The sequence below is a fragment of the Hyalella azteca genome, unplaced genomic scaffold (genome assembly GCF_000764305.2).
Source record: "Hyalella azteca isolate HAZT.00-mixed unplaced genomic scaffold, Hazt_2.0.2 contig1888, whole genome shotgun sequence".
NCBI classification, from domain to species: domain Eukaryota; kingdom Metazoa; phylum Arthropoda; class Malacostraca; order Amphipoda; family Hyalellidae; genus Hyalella; species Hyalella azteca.
Window position 1 is genome coordinate 46351 of NW_025932183.1, and position 15925 is coordinate 62275.

At 38.5% G+C, this 15925-nt stretch overlaps 2 protein-coding genes across 2 annotated transcripts; one reads left to right on the forward strand and one right to left on the reverse strand.

Moving 5' to 3' along the window:
- The first annotated feature begins 7851 nt into the window (after positions 1–7851).
- Positions 7852–10848, forward strand: LOC108675104 (NADH dehydrogenase [ubiquinone] 1 beta subcomplex subunit 2, mitochondrial). The gene is made up of 3 exons (XM_018163090.1): positions 7852–7994; positions 10344–10467; positions 10700–10848. Exons 1-3 carry the CDS (start codon positions 7903–7905, stop codon positions 10775–10777), a joined length of 294 nt encoding a protein of 97 aa, XP_018018579.1. The 5' UTR covers positions 7852–7902; the 3' UTR covers positions 10778–10848.
- A 2-nt stretch (positions 10849–10850) lies between these two features.
- Positions 10851–15919, reverse strand: LOC108675103 (isopentenyl-diphosphate Delta-isomerase 1). The gene is made up of 4 exons (XM_018163089.2): positions 15561–15919; positions 13597–13821; positions 13008–13145; positions 10851–12104 (listed from the first exon to the last, which is right to left on the reverse strand). The coding sequence occupies exons 1-4, from the start codon at positions 15636–15638 to the stop codon at positions 11784–11786; spliced, it is 762 nt and encodes a 253-aa protein (XP_018018578.1). The 5' UTR covers positions 15639–15919; the 3' UTR covers positions 10851–11783.
- Positions 15920–15925: the final 6 nt, after the last annotated feature.

Consider the following 15925-nt stretch of genomic DNA (forward strand, 5'->3'; position numbering starts at 1 on the left):
TGTTCGCACGAGCGTGTTGTGAATGAATAGGGAAGCCAGAGCGCTAAAAATTTGCTCCAAAAAATTCGTCCCATAAGTGTCGGACTGGTCGTATTTCATTGAAAACATTTCGGTGATCAGCTCCAACATTGGCTTAAAATGTCAAAATTACAGGGACAGTGGATTGAAAAAAATGTATATACAGTGAAGAGAGTATATTTAGGTAACGAATAAACGGGCGTAAAACCTATCAATTAACAATTCCGAGGCAATGAAGTGTGAGCGTTATTGAACAAGGTTTATGTTGTAAAAAATTGCAGGCTCTACATCAGCGAGGTATGAACTCTGTGAAACGCCTTGAGCAGGACAGGAGCGCAGTCATTGCCCACAACTTCAACGCAAATTCAACAATTAGCTCTAAGACAACGCTCCGCCTTAACAAGCACAGCTACACCCTGCTAGGAAGTCGCATTGCACGCTAAAAACACCGCAGGCCACAGCAGTTCCGAAACGGAGTGTTCCAGATTTTCGTTACCTCCTCAGACCTGTCTTTCGTTTCCTCCTCGATCTGTCACCCGACCAGGCCCGCGAGAGTCATGTAAAATTCCCTTCTCTAGGCCCACGAGGTTCGTTTTTTTTTACAAAGTAAACTTTTCACCACTTTGGTGTTTTACAAAGTTACTCTTTTACATCCCAGGTTAGGTCCAGTCAGCCAAGTTCTTTTTTTTTTTACAATATAAAAATGTGAAGAAATTTTACCGAACTTGACCTAACCTTATCTAACCCTAACGTCCGAATTCTCCATGTAAAATAACCCTATACGGTTTTTTTTACTTTGTAAAACCTTTATTTTATATGTAAAATCGACCTGTCGGGGTTTTTGAGGGTTCATACCAGATCCGACAGGTTACCAGAAATATGGTATTATTCCCATTAATTTCATACCAGAAAATACCACGTGACTTAAGCCACGGTTCAAAGCCATAGATATCGTCGTATATATCTGCAGCCTCTGCTCAAGTTAGTATAGTCTTCATGAATTTGCGTCCCCAGCATGACCCATGGTTAAACTATGTATTAGTTCAACCATGAGCATGACCTACCTCCATACTAACCCAGCCTCTTCACCTTGCTGCCGTCAATGACCGGGTCAAGTCCCATCTTGTCATGCTTCTCCGACTTGAAGAAGCCTATGAGGTTAGGGTCCAGCTGGGCTTGTCAGGGTTGAGACTCGGTATAAGGGTGGAGCTGGGGTTGAAAATCGACGAAGACTACATCAATTATTTGTGCAGTGGCTGCCCGAGGAGCGCATTCCGATGCCCGCTATCACACTGAACAGTGAAACATGCTTGTTTCTGATATCTTATGTGATTATATGTCTGATATATGATATCATATGTTTCGTATAACTTATTTCTCTAACTCGGTTCTTCTCCACTTTTAAATTTCGGTATCTCATAAGTTTTTACGACCAATTCCCAATGGCAAGGTGGCCCAGTGGTTAAAGTTTAGAGTACCAAGATTGGCGCAGAGAGGCGCGGGTTCGATCCCAGCTCTGTGCGCCAGTTTCTGGTCAGAATCGGCGAGGAGGCCGGGCGGTTAAGCGCAGCAGAATTGTAGCAGTGAGTTGCGAGTTCAAGCCCGCAAAATGCTGTGAATGTTCTGCGATGTTCAGAATCGGCGACAGGCCTACGACCTAATAAACGCTGAAACCGCTATATATTAATGGTCATTGGATCGATTATACTAGTATTTTTAAAGTTGTCGATAAAATGTGGTAAATTTAGTTGCCGTTTTCTTGGTCTTTGAATTCTTCTACTTATCATTTGACAATCTTAGACAATGTTGAATAAACAGCTGAAATTCGAATGAAAAAGCATTCAAATTGATTTTATTTGCAAGTTGAATTCTCAACGGAACGGATTGTATGTCTGACTCTGAAAAATCCGGCAGACCTCTGGGTGAGGAGTTACGAAGAAGGGTGTTACTTTTCTTAGTTTACTTATGGGCGATAGACGATTTGATCGTCCGTGGAAGATGCTTAAGAAGGCGAATCCCGTATCTCATTTAACCATTGATGTCCGTGATCTACGTAGCTTTGGTTGATTTGCAGGTGCAGCCGCCACCGCCAGCCGTGCAGCTAATGTCTACATTCTACAGAATGATTCTTATGCTGTATGCCTGCAGGTTAGGAGTCGGGACTGTCAGGTCCACTCAGTCAAGACCTCACTGGCCACTGCTGGCACTGCAGACTGCAGTCCTTGTCGGTCACGTCAAAGATTTACAGTGGATAAGCCTAACACCTTTATTCTCATGTAGGAAATTTTTACCAGCAAAATTTTTCATGACCTAATTTGAGAATTGAGACTTAGTTATGTTATTTGTACGCTTGTTTGTAGCTAGTTGTACCTACAACAAGTTTAAGGCTATAAGCTGTTTGTTTATATTGTAAATTATTTGTAACTACAGGTCTAGAACAAATATTATAGTGCAACATGAATGAGAAGTATTTTAGTTGGTTAAAGTCAGGTAAATAAGATGGATTGGATGCAAGTTTACTGTTTGCAAACAGCAGAGTTATTAGAATTTTTGTCCTTTTCTTTGCCTCTGGAAATTGGATGCAATGTAAATTCGAAAACTTTGTATTAATTATGCAAAGACTAATCATCTAATGTAGTACCTATAGAAAAATAACTCTGAAAACTATCTTAAAATTCTAACTAATCCGGTAGTTAGGAGAGTCCAATCTGTAAAGATGTAGTAGGGTTCAGCTATTGTTGGTCAGTTGATGTCAGGCTGCTGCTTGCTGATGATGCTGGTGGGTTCCTCCAGCATTATGCGAGTGATGGTTTGGTTCAGGCTGGAATTCTAAAATTCGTGGTTCACATAAAAAAAAGCTTTCCGCCTTAAAAAAAGGTTCCAGGCAACTAGAAACAGGTTTGCAGGCCATCAGTAATCGGCTTCGGTTACGGTAGCTATGATCGTATGAACGTCAAGTCAGGCAACACAGAGAAGGTCCCATGCAAGATTGTTAATTGCGCGCGTTACTCACAGTCTCATGTGTTCATTTGAGGCGGTCCCTTCTAGCTTTCTATCGCTGATTGGATTCCAGTGGCTGTGACGTTGCACACGTTCTAGCGATGATTGGATCCCTGTGACAGTACGTTGGACGCGTTCAAGTGTTGATTGGATTCTTGTGACTGTTACGTTGGACGCGTTCAAGCGTTGATTGGATTCTTGTTACTGTGATGATGCAAGCACTGTTTTTTTCAAAGAAACAGCTGTGGCATCTTGCAGAGACTCATCAGTGATGATGATCGACTGAAAGTGGAAGTGTGCTGGACGTTCCAGATTTTTAGGTCCTGCTTTCCAATTTGCCATGTTTACCAGTTAATATATTACCCCTCTGGATTTCCACACTGGTTTGGTTGCGAGCTGGTCTCACGTGGTCTCCCTCACATTTGAAGGGAGCTAAAGAGACAGCAATTTGGTGTGTTGGTTGTTAGTCCAATTTTTCTAATGTAGTCCAAATCATAAAGAAGTGTACAACCTTCTTTGATGCAAAATTTGTAGACCACACCGGCCTCTTGGGTAACTCCCATGTCTTTGCCGAGGCCATTGTTGCATTTAGTTTGGAGTTAGACATTGTTGTCAAGGGTATTGCAAAGCCTGTTGAATTGAAAAGCTTGAGATGAAGTTGCTTGTTTTTAATGCTTTCAGACCTGGACTGTTTGTGAGCTTGTTTCAGGCCATGGTCAGGAAGATGTGCCAGGTGCGCGGGAATTTATATTGTCATTTTAACGACCTGCGCGGTGCGCCGTACTATGCCGGTAAAAAAAAAGTGCCGTGCGCCAACAGCGCCGTACTTTTAGAAAGCTAAAATAGTTTAAATATGGACGCGCGGCAATGCAAATTACGTAATCACACTGACCGTACACACAAACGTGTATCCGCACTGTGTTGTGGTTGGATACGAGTTAACTAGATTGCTAACGCGTCAACTCAGGACTCAGGTTCTATAAGTCGGCACAGTAATGAATATTCATTCATAGATCACAATTCAATCGGTCATGAATTACAGAACTAAAGAAGGCAACATGGCTTTAGATGTGCCATCGGTGCCTTCTAATGAATGACTGCACTGGTTGCGGCAAGTAGGGTATGAACCTGTATGTCAACAGTACAATCCTCCCGGTGGCAAAATCGACACGATCTATACCTAATAACAATGCGCGTAAATGGACTATACAAATTAGGTCAATATGGCATAATTACAGAGCGTAATTATGCTATGTGATACATAATATGAATATATATATTTGCAAGATAAGTCAATGGTCTGTCGTTTATTTTTGCTTCATTTGAGCAATAATGGTTTCCAAATCTGGTGTGTGTTATGTTATGTCATGTGTACTTTGAATGTGCAAAAATTATAACTATCATATGAAAATTGTTACGTAGGTTATCATAGCACGAATCACAATAGAGTATCAAGATTGCAGCTGTGCCACTAGCCTTCATTGAATTATCCCGCCTTTTTTCTAAAATTCAATAATCTCTCCCAGCAAAGTTTGCGAAATTCATTAGCTGCATAAAATACTCTCTGCTGTGGTGTTCGAGTTCCGGTTGACATGAAAACTTGCGGTAAACTTGCGGTTCCAAAAATGGCGGGAAAGCTCTAATCGCGCCGCTCTGAAGGCAATAGCGGAATCGATGACCGTGATTTGCACAAACGCCTGCGCGAAAAAAATATAATTAGATTGATTTACGCGAGAAATTTCCCCGTTTATATACATCTTCCTGAGTGTGGGTTTCAGGTGGTAGGAGAAGTGGCCATTCCATCTCTCAGCTGCTGTTACTCCAATAACTCTAATATAATCTAAAACATGAAGTCTATAACTTTCTTTGAATTAAAGTTTATGGATTACACTGGTCTCTTGGGGAACTCTTGCTTTTCTGCAAGGCCATTGCTGCATATATAGTCAGATGGGGTAAGACAGGACTGAAATCACTAACAAGCCTGTAGCGTAGCATCTATACCATGAATAACTAAAAAACCCTAAACCTATCACAAAGTGTAGTTATGCAATAGGCTTCTAAGCTACAACTCAGACATTTTGCATCTAAGATCGTTTTCTGTACAGATTAAAAAAAGTGAGCTGGTCCCATCTTACCCCATTGGGGTAAGATGGGACCAGGCTGGGGTAAGGAAGGACCAACAGGTAATTCTTATGTTACAAGGTTTTTAATAAAAGTACAAATCTGATATTCAATGTTATCCATCTAGAAACACATTATTCGATTAAAAAACCACTTGTTACTGTTTTGTGTTGCGGGAAGTCAACTCTAATATCAGTCACATTGAAATTTTTGTCATGAGAAAACTTTGTTAAGCATAGTACTAATAGTGGGTTGGCTTTGGTTCATTGTAGAGCACTGCTAAATGCTTCATGAATATTCCATTACCTACTGTCATTGTCTGAAAAATGTATCAAATTAGTAATAAAAGCAATGGATAATAACTTAAGTGTCAGACGTCATGTGTTTTCTTGCTAACTGCATTTGTGATGCACTTCTTCAAACATAGCTCATGCCCTCTCACAGAGTTGTGATCATAATTATTTTTCATGTTTCACACAGTGATTTTTCCCCCAGCCAATCTTGCACATAGTTCTGCAGCTCACTAATGGGAATAGACATCCCTATTTTCTATATCCCTTTGATGCAATTTAAAATAGTGCAATAAATTTCTCTAATTAAAAAAGCTAACAAGTTATAATGAAGTTTGAGCAAAAGATAAAAATTTTGACCAAAATACTCCATGTACTACACAGTAATAGGTATATTCATTTAAAAACTATTTTTGATAAACTGTAGGGTAATAGAGGACCATTTGTGGGGTAAGACAGGACCATTTGTGTGGTAAAACAGAAACATTTAGTGGTCCCGTCTTACCCCATGTCCGGTCCTTTTTTCCTCCATTTTAGAATACATATCAGGCAGTCATGGTAGCAGGTAGGAATGCCTAGTATGCCTAAAAGGTTGCCTATTACTTGAGGTTACCTGCCTACATCCACAAACCTGGCCAAAAAAATTTTTGTCTTTAGACAGAGCTTATTTCCTGAACAGGGTTAACTATTTTGTGACCCTTCTTTACATAGGTTTTATTTAAAAATTAGCCAGAAATTCATTATTTGCAGAAGAGGGTTGCCACAAACACTGAAATGACAGGCAATGATTGTTCTAACATATTCTTTTGTCAAAATGAATTCAGTGCAATTAGAATGCATGCCATGGGCTGGTCCTTTCTTACCCCATGAAGGCTGCAGTCCTGTCTTACCCCATTTGACTATACCTATTCTGGGGTTTGATGTTGTTGTCTAGGGTGTCATGAAGCCTGTTGAATTCATCAATGATCTTGAGATGAAGTCACTTATTTGTAATACTTCAACACCTGTTCTGGTTGTGAGCTTGTCTCTGGTGGCAGAAGAAAGGGCTGTTAAATTTCATAGTTGTTAGTGCAATTGTTCGAATGTAATCCAAATAATGAAATAGTCTAATACCTTTGAAGCAAAATTTACAGATTACACTGGCCTCTTGGAGAACTCCCACTTTTTTGCAGTGGCCATTGCTCCATATTGTCCAGGGTTTAACATTTTTGTCAAGGGTGTCAGAGCTGGTTTAATTCATTGATGAAGTTGCTCAATTTTAATACTTTAAGACCATTTCAGATACGTACTTTTTTAAGTCACTCGCATATTGCTGGAGAAACCCACCAGCATCGTCATCAAGCAGTGGCCCGTCATCAACCAACCAACGATAGCTGAACCCCTCATCTCTACGGATCGAACTCCAACTTTTTATCTCCTAACTACCTGATTTATCTGAACTTTGATATGGCTTTCAGTTATTTTATGGTTCAAAATTCAACTGTTGCATCCTATTTACGTATGTTATGTAGGTACTTATTTCCACCAAAATTTCAATATTTAATGCTTCTTGTTACTTTAAAATTACTTTTTGTTGCATTCAAAACTTTGTTAATAATCTAAAACCACTTCCTGAAACATGCCTATTGATCTACCAACATCATATGAAGAATTCTTCTCCTGTCTGATAATTTAATTCATCAAATTCTCTGTTCATTAAAAGCATGCATATAAAGAAATAGGTATATATGTAGGTACATAAATTGGATCTAAACATTTTTTATTTGTTAACTATTGTGTGAATCAACTTCTCATACCATACCATATATGTTATTTCCAATGTATACCGTATCGGCGTATCTTAACAAAATAATACTTTTTTCTCTCAAGTAGCCAAAAACATGGGTAACAATGTTGCACTGGAGACAAGTGTGAGGTTTTTCAATTGCAGGAGCAGTCACAGAATGGTCATTTTAATTTATAAAATTGGAAAATTAAGTTGGACGAATTATTATTATAAGCTGACAAACTCGGAAATTAATTTTTGGAAACCCTGGCTTTGTTAAACCCCATGCAATGTAGCTCATGGTATTGCCATGTTGAACTAAATTTCTCACGTATGTGTGGGCAATGTGATATCAGCAGAGTCTTGGTCATAAATTTTGCCTGATAAAAAGCCTTGGGACATTACAGCTACGGTAATTTAATCTGAAGACTGGTTACATGCATTAGCAAGATAGCAATTCAGAAGCCAGCTGCTCTTCAAAATGATCTCCACATTTCTCACATTGCCTCTATTTCATTAAAAACAAATAGAAGTATTTATCAGATTGATATAAAAAAATATCTTCCAGCAATAGATATCTATATAGTTTCTTGTCAGTAGGCTCTTGCCTCAATGTTATCCTCTTTTAAACTATTATATATAGTAAATATTGTCAATGACACTATAAACGTATGTTTTCTTCCAGAAAGTGTGAACATTTTTTCAATTATGTTAGGCGCCAGAGGCCTCAGTCAATTACTGAGAGCTGCACCTGCACTCAGAAGAAGCCTTCATGTTTCTGCACCTAAAAATGGAGGAGTGTAAGTGTGAATTTTCTCTTTATCTGGAGCACATTTGAACCATTTATCATGACATTGTGAAAATTGGCAATATTCAATTAATTTTTTATAGAATGTTTGTTTTGGAAATAACTCCAAATCTACATTAAAAATTTTAGTATTGAAAAGTTTGAAAATATATGTATATACTTTTGGCATGCAAAGGGCGTGGCTGAGGTTCATCAGCAAAGGGGAAGATAAGCAAAGGCCGGAGGGAAGGTCAAGAATGTTGCGGCCTCCACGGGACTTGCGCAGAGAATAGTTTGGTCCAGAAAAATCTAGTCATTGCTAAATCGATCTTGAGAGTGAATGTTATTTTGGAGGGCTACTCCCCATTCAAAAACCAAGTGCCGGCAAGAGTTAGGACTATTGGAGACTTTCCAGGGCAGGCCCGAGGCTGTTCAACACCTAGCAGAAAGAGCTGAGAGGAGCTTCAGTTCATCACTGACACATTCAAGAGAAGCAGATGCATTCTTGAGCTCGATCCCGGATACTTGCCACTACCCTCGGCAAGAACTGTTATAGAACTATTATATAATCACTACGGAACTTATTTATAACAGTTATATCCAGGGCAACCTAGGGGAACATGCTTTATTGCACGTATTTCTACTGGGAGCCACAAGCAACAGCATTTTGCATCATTTGGCTCAAATGCGGATAGATGCACGGTTGTCATTTTCAGCATTAACTCTGGGATCTTGTGGGGATACGATCTGCCTGTTGATGGCTTAGGTAAAGAGAATGACAACAGCGGCGCATCAGCATGACCATGAACAACGACTTGAGTGAGAGAAACGGCTTAGTCAAGAACTTGGGAAGGGTTGGGCAATGGATGTGTGTAAGCTCAGAGTAGAGCCACCCATGGCTTGATTTTAGGGCGAAGTTACTGGGAGGAGGCAAAGAGGGCTAGGTCGTCAGCGTAGATGTATGGCAATACAGAGGCTGAGACTTGACAATTGGAGAAATGAAGTGATTTTGCAGTGCAAGGACGATGACTGCCCCTTGGAGCACTGCCTGTGCGGCTCTGAATCGAGATCAAACCCTCTGGTAATGGTAGGATGCCAGTCTTACTCTACTTGAGGAAAGCGTACCTCCTACCTTCCTCTTTGCTGGCTATATTGCCAGGTGCAATGTAGCCAGCAAAACGGACTGTGGTGAAGACCGGAGTCTGCAACCACGGAGAAATGGAAATCATGGTCGACAGTGTCGACGCTCGTGGGAAATCGACATGTGACACAGTACTGGCGAGTGGGTCGTCACTAGTTGATATTGGTTGGTGATTCACACATTGAAGATATGTAGGGCAGTGGTAGAAACTCTGGTCTTAAGATGGTCCGAGCTTGGTGATGGGGGATAGTCAGGGAGTTATTAAAAATGGTCGTGATGAAGGCAGGGAAACGATATGTTAGAATGGTAGGTACGAAATAGGCTTATGTGTTGTTGAAGTGGACGGTGGTGAGGTTGAAGTGGATAGGCTGGCTTGGTGGCGGTTTCAATGCTTGGAAGATCTTGTGCGCAATCTAGCAACGTCATGTCTCCAAATCATGAGCCATACGAGGACTTGAAAATCTGGTTGATAGGTATTCGGCGAGGACTTGACAATCTAGTTTATATCTGATGTCGGGGATATTAGACTGTGAGAAGTCCTTCCAAAAGATGGAGTGGATAAGATTTCTTGTCACCATCATCCGGATACTTCTCAGTTAGGTACCTCACTCCATGCTAGGTGGGGACGGAAACCCTTGCAAGTGAGGCCTGAACCGCGGTTGCGAAGACAGAAAAGTTGGCGTTATGTAAATTGCGAAACTGGGGCAGTAGCGAAGTACGGAAGCAAATCAGAATGACCGAAATTCAGTGCGACGTACGAGGCTACGGCTGTCAATGAGAAATTGCGTGCTGATGATGGTTAGATCCATCAAAGAAGCAAGTCTATGGGTCATATACGCGGGTCGGTGATCTTTGAGGCTGTCGAAGGAGAACAATAGCCCCTCTCATTGCTGCTCTCAGGTCGTTTGAGGAGTAACCAGGACGCGGTGGGCGTCAAAATCGCCCATCTCTTTATGACGTGTGCGTGGCTGCGGAATATCCTGTAGGAAGTGACAGTTTGGTGGAAGGTGCAGGTTAACGACACACAGAGTAGCGAATATAAGTGACATTGGGAACAAAAAGGCGGTAGGCAGAATTTTTAGATCCGAACTTAAGTGATCAAAAACACGTCTCAATAGTTGAGGCACAAGGCGAAAAAAAATGTACAGCTATGATCTCGCAATTAATTTTTTTCTGTCGTTTTAATTGAAGAAACTTACACTTATATTGATACATTTCCAGGACGGTGTATCGCAGTCCTCCTGCACATCCACCCAAGAAAAATCTCATCGCGGCCGAGCTCCTTGGTGGCTTCGTGTGGTTCTGGATCTTTTACCGTTTCTTCAATGATTATGAAATGCTCACCGTAAGTACTCGTTGAATAATAGTTATCTTAATGCCTGTATTTTATCGCGCCAATCCAATTTTTTATCGCTCCAATTGTCTGCTGCTTTTTGATTATCTACCCGATTTTTCTATTTATTACATTATTTTCGTGTTGCAGTATTGATATAATGAAATGTCAGTGTATAAAACGCTTTCGCTGAAAGCAATTCCTACGTTTAAAAGCGCATCACAGCACTTGTTGTCCGTTTCAGAATGAATGGCCGTATCCAGACCTGTCGCAGTGGAGTGATGAAGAGCTGGGGATCCCCCCTCTTGATGAAGACGATTGAGCTTACAGAGAAGCGTTCATAAGCCATCTCTTTGTATTATACATATAAATTTTAAATGAAAAATGATAAACCATCTCTTCTCATTCACAGATTTGGTACAAAATTTCAGAGATAAACTGCAATACAGTAACTGTGTAAATTGGAAAATATATACCTATGTAGGTTTTGTATGGTCTGCTATTGTACAAAAAAAACTATAATATACCACTCACAGTAGACCAGTTTAATACATCATAAATTGTTTGCTATAAGCTTTAACACGGTTACTAAACAAACACGTCTCGAAATTTTGGTCACGTGCAAAAAATTTTACCGTATATTTCTAGCTGAAATGAATGAAATTTGCTTAAAACTACGCTTGGGATACTTCATAAGCTTTCATTTTCGTGCTTCCATATTATGAAAGGGAACCAACAAAATTTATTCTGCGTCAACGTTACGTGAACCAAGCTTTTATCTCACTGAACCAGGCAAATGAGAAGCTTAACGAGCTAAGTACATGTTTATATCTTTGGTTAATATGAAAAGTCTATAACAATGCACGCTAACTGATAACAAAGGATAATTATTCGTGATATTTAATGGTATTGAAATAGGTAAAATAAAAAAATTCTAATCTGAAAGTTTCGTTAGGCAGACCTGGATTTTGGTAAATATAATATTTTTTGTAACTACTCCACTGTAAAATGACGTTTTGAGTGGAAATGATAAATTCTATTTCGAGCCATTTAAAAAAGCGAGATATACGGTAATCTGGAACCAAATCCTTACACTACAGTAAGTGTACCTACGCAACAAGTAATTAAATTTTGAGATAGCACGAATAATTTAATCCTCTGCAAATGCAGTGCCTTTGTATATGCAGCCCTTGCATGCAAGCGAACCACAGAAAATTCAATCCTACCTTGCCAAATCCACTGAGAATATAAAAATAGGTATACGAGTACACTGTAGGATAACTCTTTTGCCTAGAAACTTGACTGAAAACAGGTATTCCTAGAAATATTCATAATTTGTGAATACGTTCATGGTCCTTGAAGTCAGACAAAGATGAAAGATTCTTCCACCAGACAGGCAAGAAATTGCGGCAAATAAGATTGAACCATGGAGTGGTGGGTACATCATTCTTTTTCAATCCCATCATGAAGTCGTTGAAGCGCTTTTGTGACACATACTCGACTCTTTGCACTTCATCTGGGTTTGGTTTCAGCTCGAGGTCTTTTTGCAGTACAAATATGTAGTCGATTTCGTGTTCTGCAAACTGACTGCCATCCACTCGACCGTTGTACCAAATGCGTGTCAGATACTGAAACTCGTCCAGTGATACCTGCCGTTATGGGTACTGTAAAATTTACTAGGTAAATACAATTTGAATTGCAATAAGGTACTGCTAACATCACATCTTTTATGAGATACTGGAAGCAACGAATATTTTTATATCCAATTTCCTAGAAGAATGCAGAAATAAGTACCGTAAAATGGGGTAACTTAGACCACTTTCTTTTTTATAAATGATGCCATTTTTTTATTAGCTAAATTAAACTTGAATTGAAACATGCAAAATACAGGTCTATACTCTAGCTTCACTCACCATAAATTGCTGGCTCCTGCCTCTCATAGTCTTTATGTAATCTCAAAAAAAGTAATGGTCTTTGTTACCCCAGCTCCTGGGGTAACTTAGACCGGGTGGTAAAATCAATTATATTTTTTGGAAAAATAACTCCAAATAACTCCAGGTTTTGGTGCATTGTAGTAGAACTCTACTATTGTGTTATGTAGCCTCAGTATTAGGCCTTTAATGCCCATTGACAAAATTTTTCTATGTCAACTAGTTTTTGAGTTGTGGGGGTTTTTGTTAAAAAAACGAAAAGTGGTCTAAGTTACCCCGCCGGTCTAAGTTACCCCATTTTACGGTAGGTGAACGCACATCGGAGGGAGGCACCAATTTAATGAGGTTAACTATCTTCTGCAAAGAGCAGGCAATGAACATTGCAGAATTTTTAGCATTTATTCACTCTTTCGGATTTAAATTACTGTATCTTAAAATTAATCACTGAAAATATCTAGTATGTGGTCTAATAAATATCTATGTGGTGGTCTAATTTGTTATTCAGATAATAAGCACAAATTAAACGAAACTCTCAAATTTAGTTTCACAATAGTCCAAATATTATCAAATTCGTTCCCTCTGGGGAAACGAGATGAACATTTCAAAGCTACAATCTCTCACTTGGTCATGGGCGATACCAAGCTCAAATTCAAGGCGACGTCTTGCTGCAACCATGGCGCCTTCAACTCCATTTTTCTCCACCTCTAAGCTCAACGGGTGTGAACAGCAACTGTTGGTGAAGTGTCCAGGAAATGTCACCTGCAAATTAGGAACAGTTGAGGTTTTTCTATAGTCAACTTGTATCAGGAATATTATATCATTTCTATAAACAATTTGAATTATTTGGATTTGATAATTTGAGAGAAACTAAAAAAAGTGATTTGAAATTCTTGTGAATTTGAAATAATCTATATTTTCCTCAAATAGCGACTTACTTGTATAAATTTTTTATTGAATATCATATAGTAATATGTGGGTGATTCAAGAGTGTTAAAATGATTAATTTCATTTTGATTATTTGATCCCAGATTCCCACTTAAACTTTTTTGGACATAGATAAGCGTTAAATTCAAATCTTCACGATTTTATTGTAACTATGAAAGGTGTCATTTGAATACAGTAGGTATTATTTTTAACTACAATAATATGAACTGTAGATTCCATATTCAGTACAATGATAAGCAATTTTATTCATTAATATAAAATTAACTTTTTGAGAAGAGCGTTGTTGCAAGAGTAGTTCTCCTTGTGTGTTGAAGAGAAAGATGCTGAAAGCCCTGTGCAGGGGAGAAGACTTGGTGACTGCATCCCACTTGTGGCAGTCTAGTTTGCTGGCAGCTCCAATGATCTGGTCCAGTTCATTCACCAAGATGCATTGTTCCCTCAACAGAGGAGTGAGCTGGGCTTCCTGCACCTGATCCAAGATTACTGTGCTCTGTAATAGAGTTGGTTTAGAAATATCATGTGATTATTTCAGAAATTAATCATTCAATAGTATAATGGATGATAAAATTTTATGCCTAACAAATATGCTCAGGTACAAGAAAAATATTATACTCGAATTCTTATTTTGATCTTTTGAAATGTTCTAGGTTAAGAACATAAATAATTAAGCAAGAGCTTTTCAACAGAGCAAGGGAGTGATTATAATCAGTACCTACCATGATTGGAAAACAATGACTCAGATTCTGTTGCATGATTTTCAAATCCCTACTTAAAAAACACAAATTTGATTAACTTTGTCATATTTTTACCATGGATATTATTCAAATATGTTGTGCACCCCTATAAACTGTGCACTGCCCCCTGCCAATTCACAGTTGATGTACAGCATCAGCATATACTGTACACCCAATGCAGGGAGGAAGTATATTTATAACTTTTTTGGAATTCTGTGACCATCTGCTTTCTAGAATTCCACCATGCCTGAGTTAGCAATTATGGCTTTCAGTTCATCCTGACGTATAAATGAAAAAACGCCTCAGGTGACAAGTTCTACAAAGTTATGAGATAAGTTTTCAATTTTACAAGCTGTAAATTGTAAAACTTTTACCAGCACACTTCAGTTTTAAAGTCATCTACTTTCTTCTACTCTTATCATTTGTTGCTTGAAATTTGAATGTTCTAGTTAACATCTCTACATTTAGATGCAAAAAAAAAAAATATATGTTGTCAGTTGGTCAAGTTGATAGCAATGCCAGTTGTTAAAGAGCAGACTTATCTAGAAATAGTGGGTAAAACAATATTTCAATTGGTTAAATTTGAAAATTGTAAGAAAAAATGTTCTTTTTATTTCTTAATCTTCACAGAATAAATTAGGCAAAGGTATTAGAATGGGTAAAATTTTCCACATGCATAGACTTGATTGGGTCATTCATGGGTAGCTTTTGCCCATTTTTTTCAGTTTGGCAATTAAATTCAGAAAATTATGTCAACTATAAAAAACATTTTCAATATTCTACTTTGACCAATGCAGCTGCTGCACTGCAGTGTGTGTCCAGACTCCAGATAGTCCCAGTGTGAATTGGCAAGCAAAACATCTGTTTGGTGTCACTTTGGTCCAAATTCCAACTTCCAAACATTAAAATGATTTTATAAAAACTTCCTTTGAAATATTCCTAAGCCCTAAGGCAAATTTTCATGTTCTAGAAACTTCATTAGCTAGTTTTTAATCTCTTGATGATTTTTCATGATCAAGGCAGGAAAAAATAAATTTAACAAAATAATTGATGTTTAACTCCTGCATCAATGATGCTAATAATGAATAAGATACCTATAGCACTCAATTCTAAAACAGCTGCCTTTATCTATCTTTAATAGAAATGATTTATAATGTACAGTTTGTAAACCAAACTAATGCTTTATACTTTATAGCAAAATTGAAATCATTGAACTTTGAGAGTGAAACAGCTGTAAACTTCCTATGTAATATTATAATGTAATCCAATTCTATTTATTCTTATAACTTATGATGACTAGTATTATACTATTATAGGGTCTTTAGTAACTCTCAGCGTCAACTAGGTATGTCGTAGGTGCAGCATCTGAAAAGTGGCAACTTCTGTGTCATTGACGCTGACGGTACATCAATCAATGTCATTCATTTGATCATTTTGACGCAAATGAAACTCGACTTCAACTGTAACATTTAGCATTAATTACTTAGATACTTACCATCAATGCATGGCTGTTTATTCGAGGAACGAAACTGGTGCGAAGAGCACGTTTTGCAATACTTTGAAGCAGTTGCATAGCATCTATTTTTGACGATATAGTATTCTTAAGCTTTTCTCTACACGTCTCCTAAAGTTTCAACCATGGATGCGGGCAGCTGGCGCTCTGAGTCGGAGCCTCACCGAGTCGGAGGCAGTGTTGATGTCGGCAGGCTGTCCAAATTTAACAATTTACTTTTCCGCTTCGTTGCATTTGATTTTATAGAAGTGATTTACAGGTTGCTTATGGGATTTTGACAGCCCTTACGTGAGAAGTTCACCATTGTTTTTAAATTTAGTGGAATTTGAACTTGCCTAGAAGCAAAT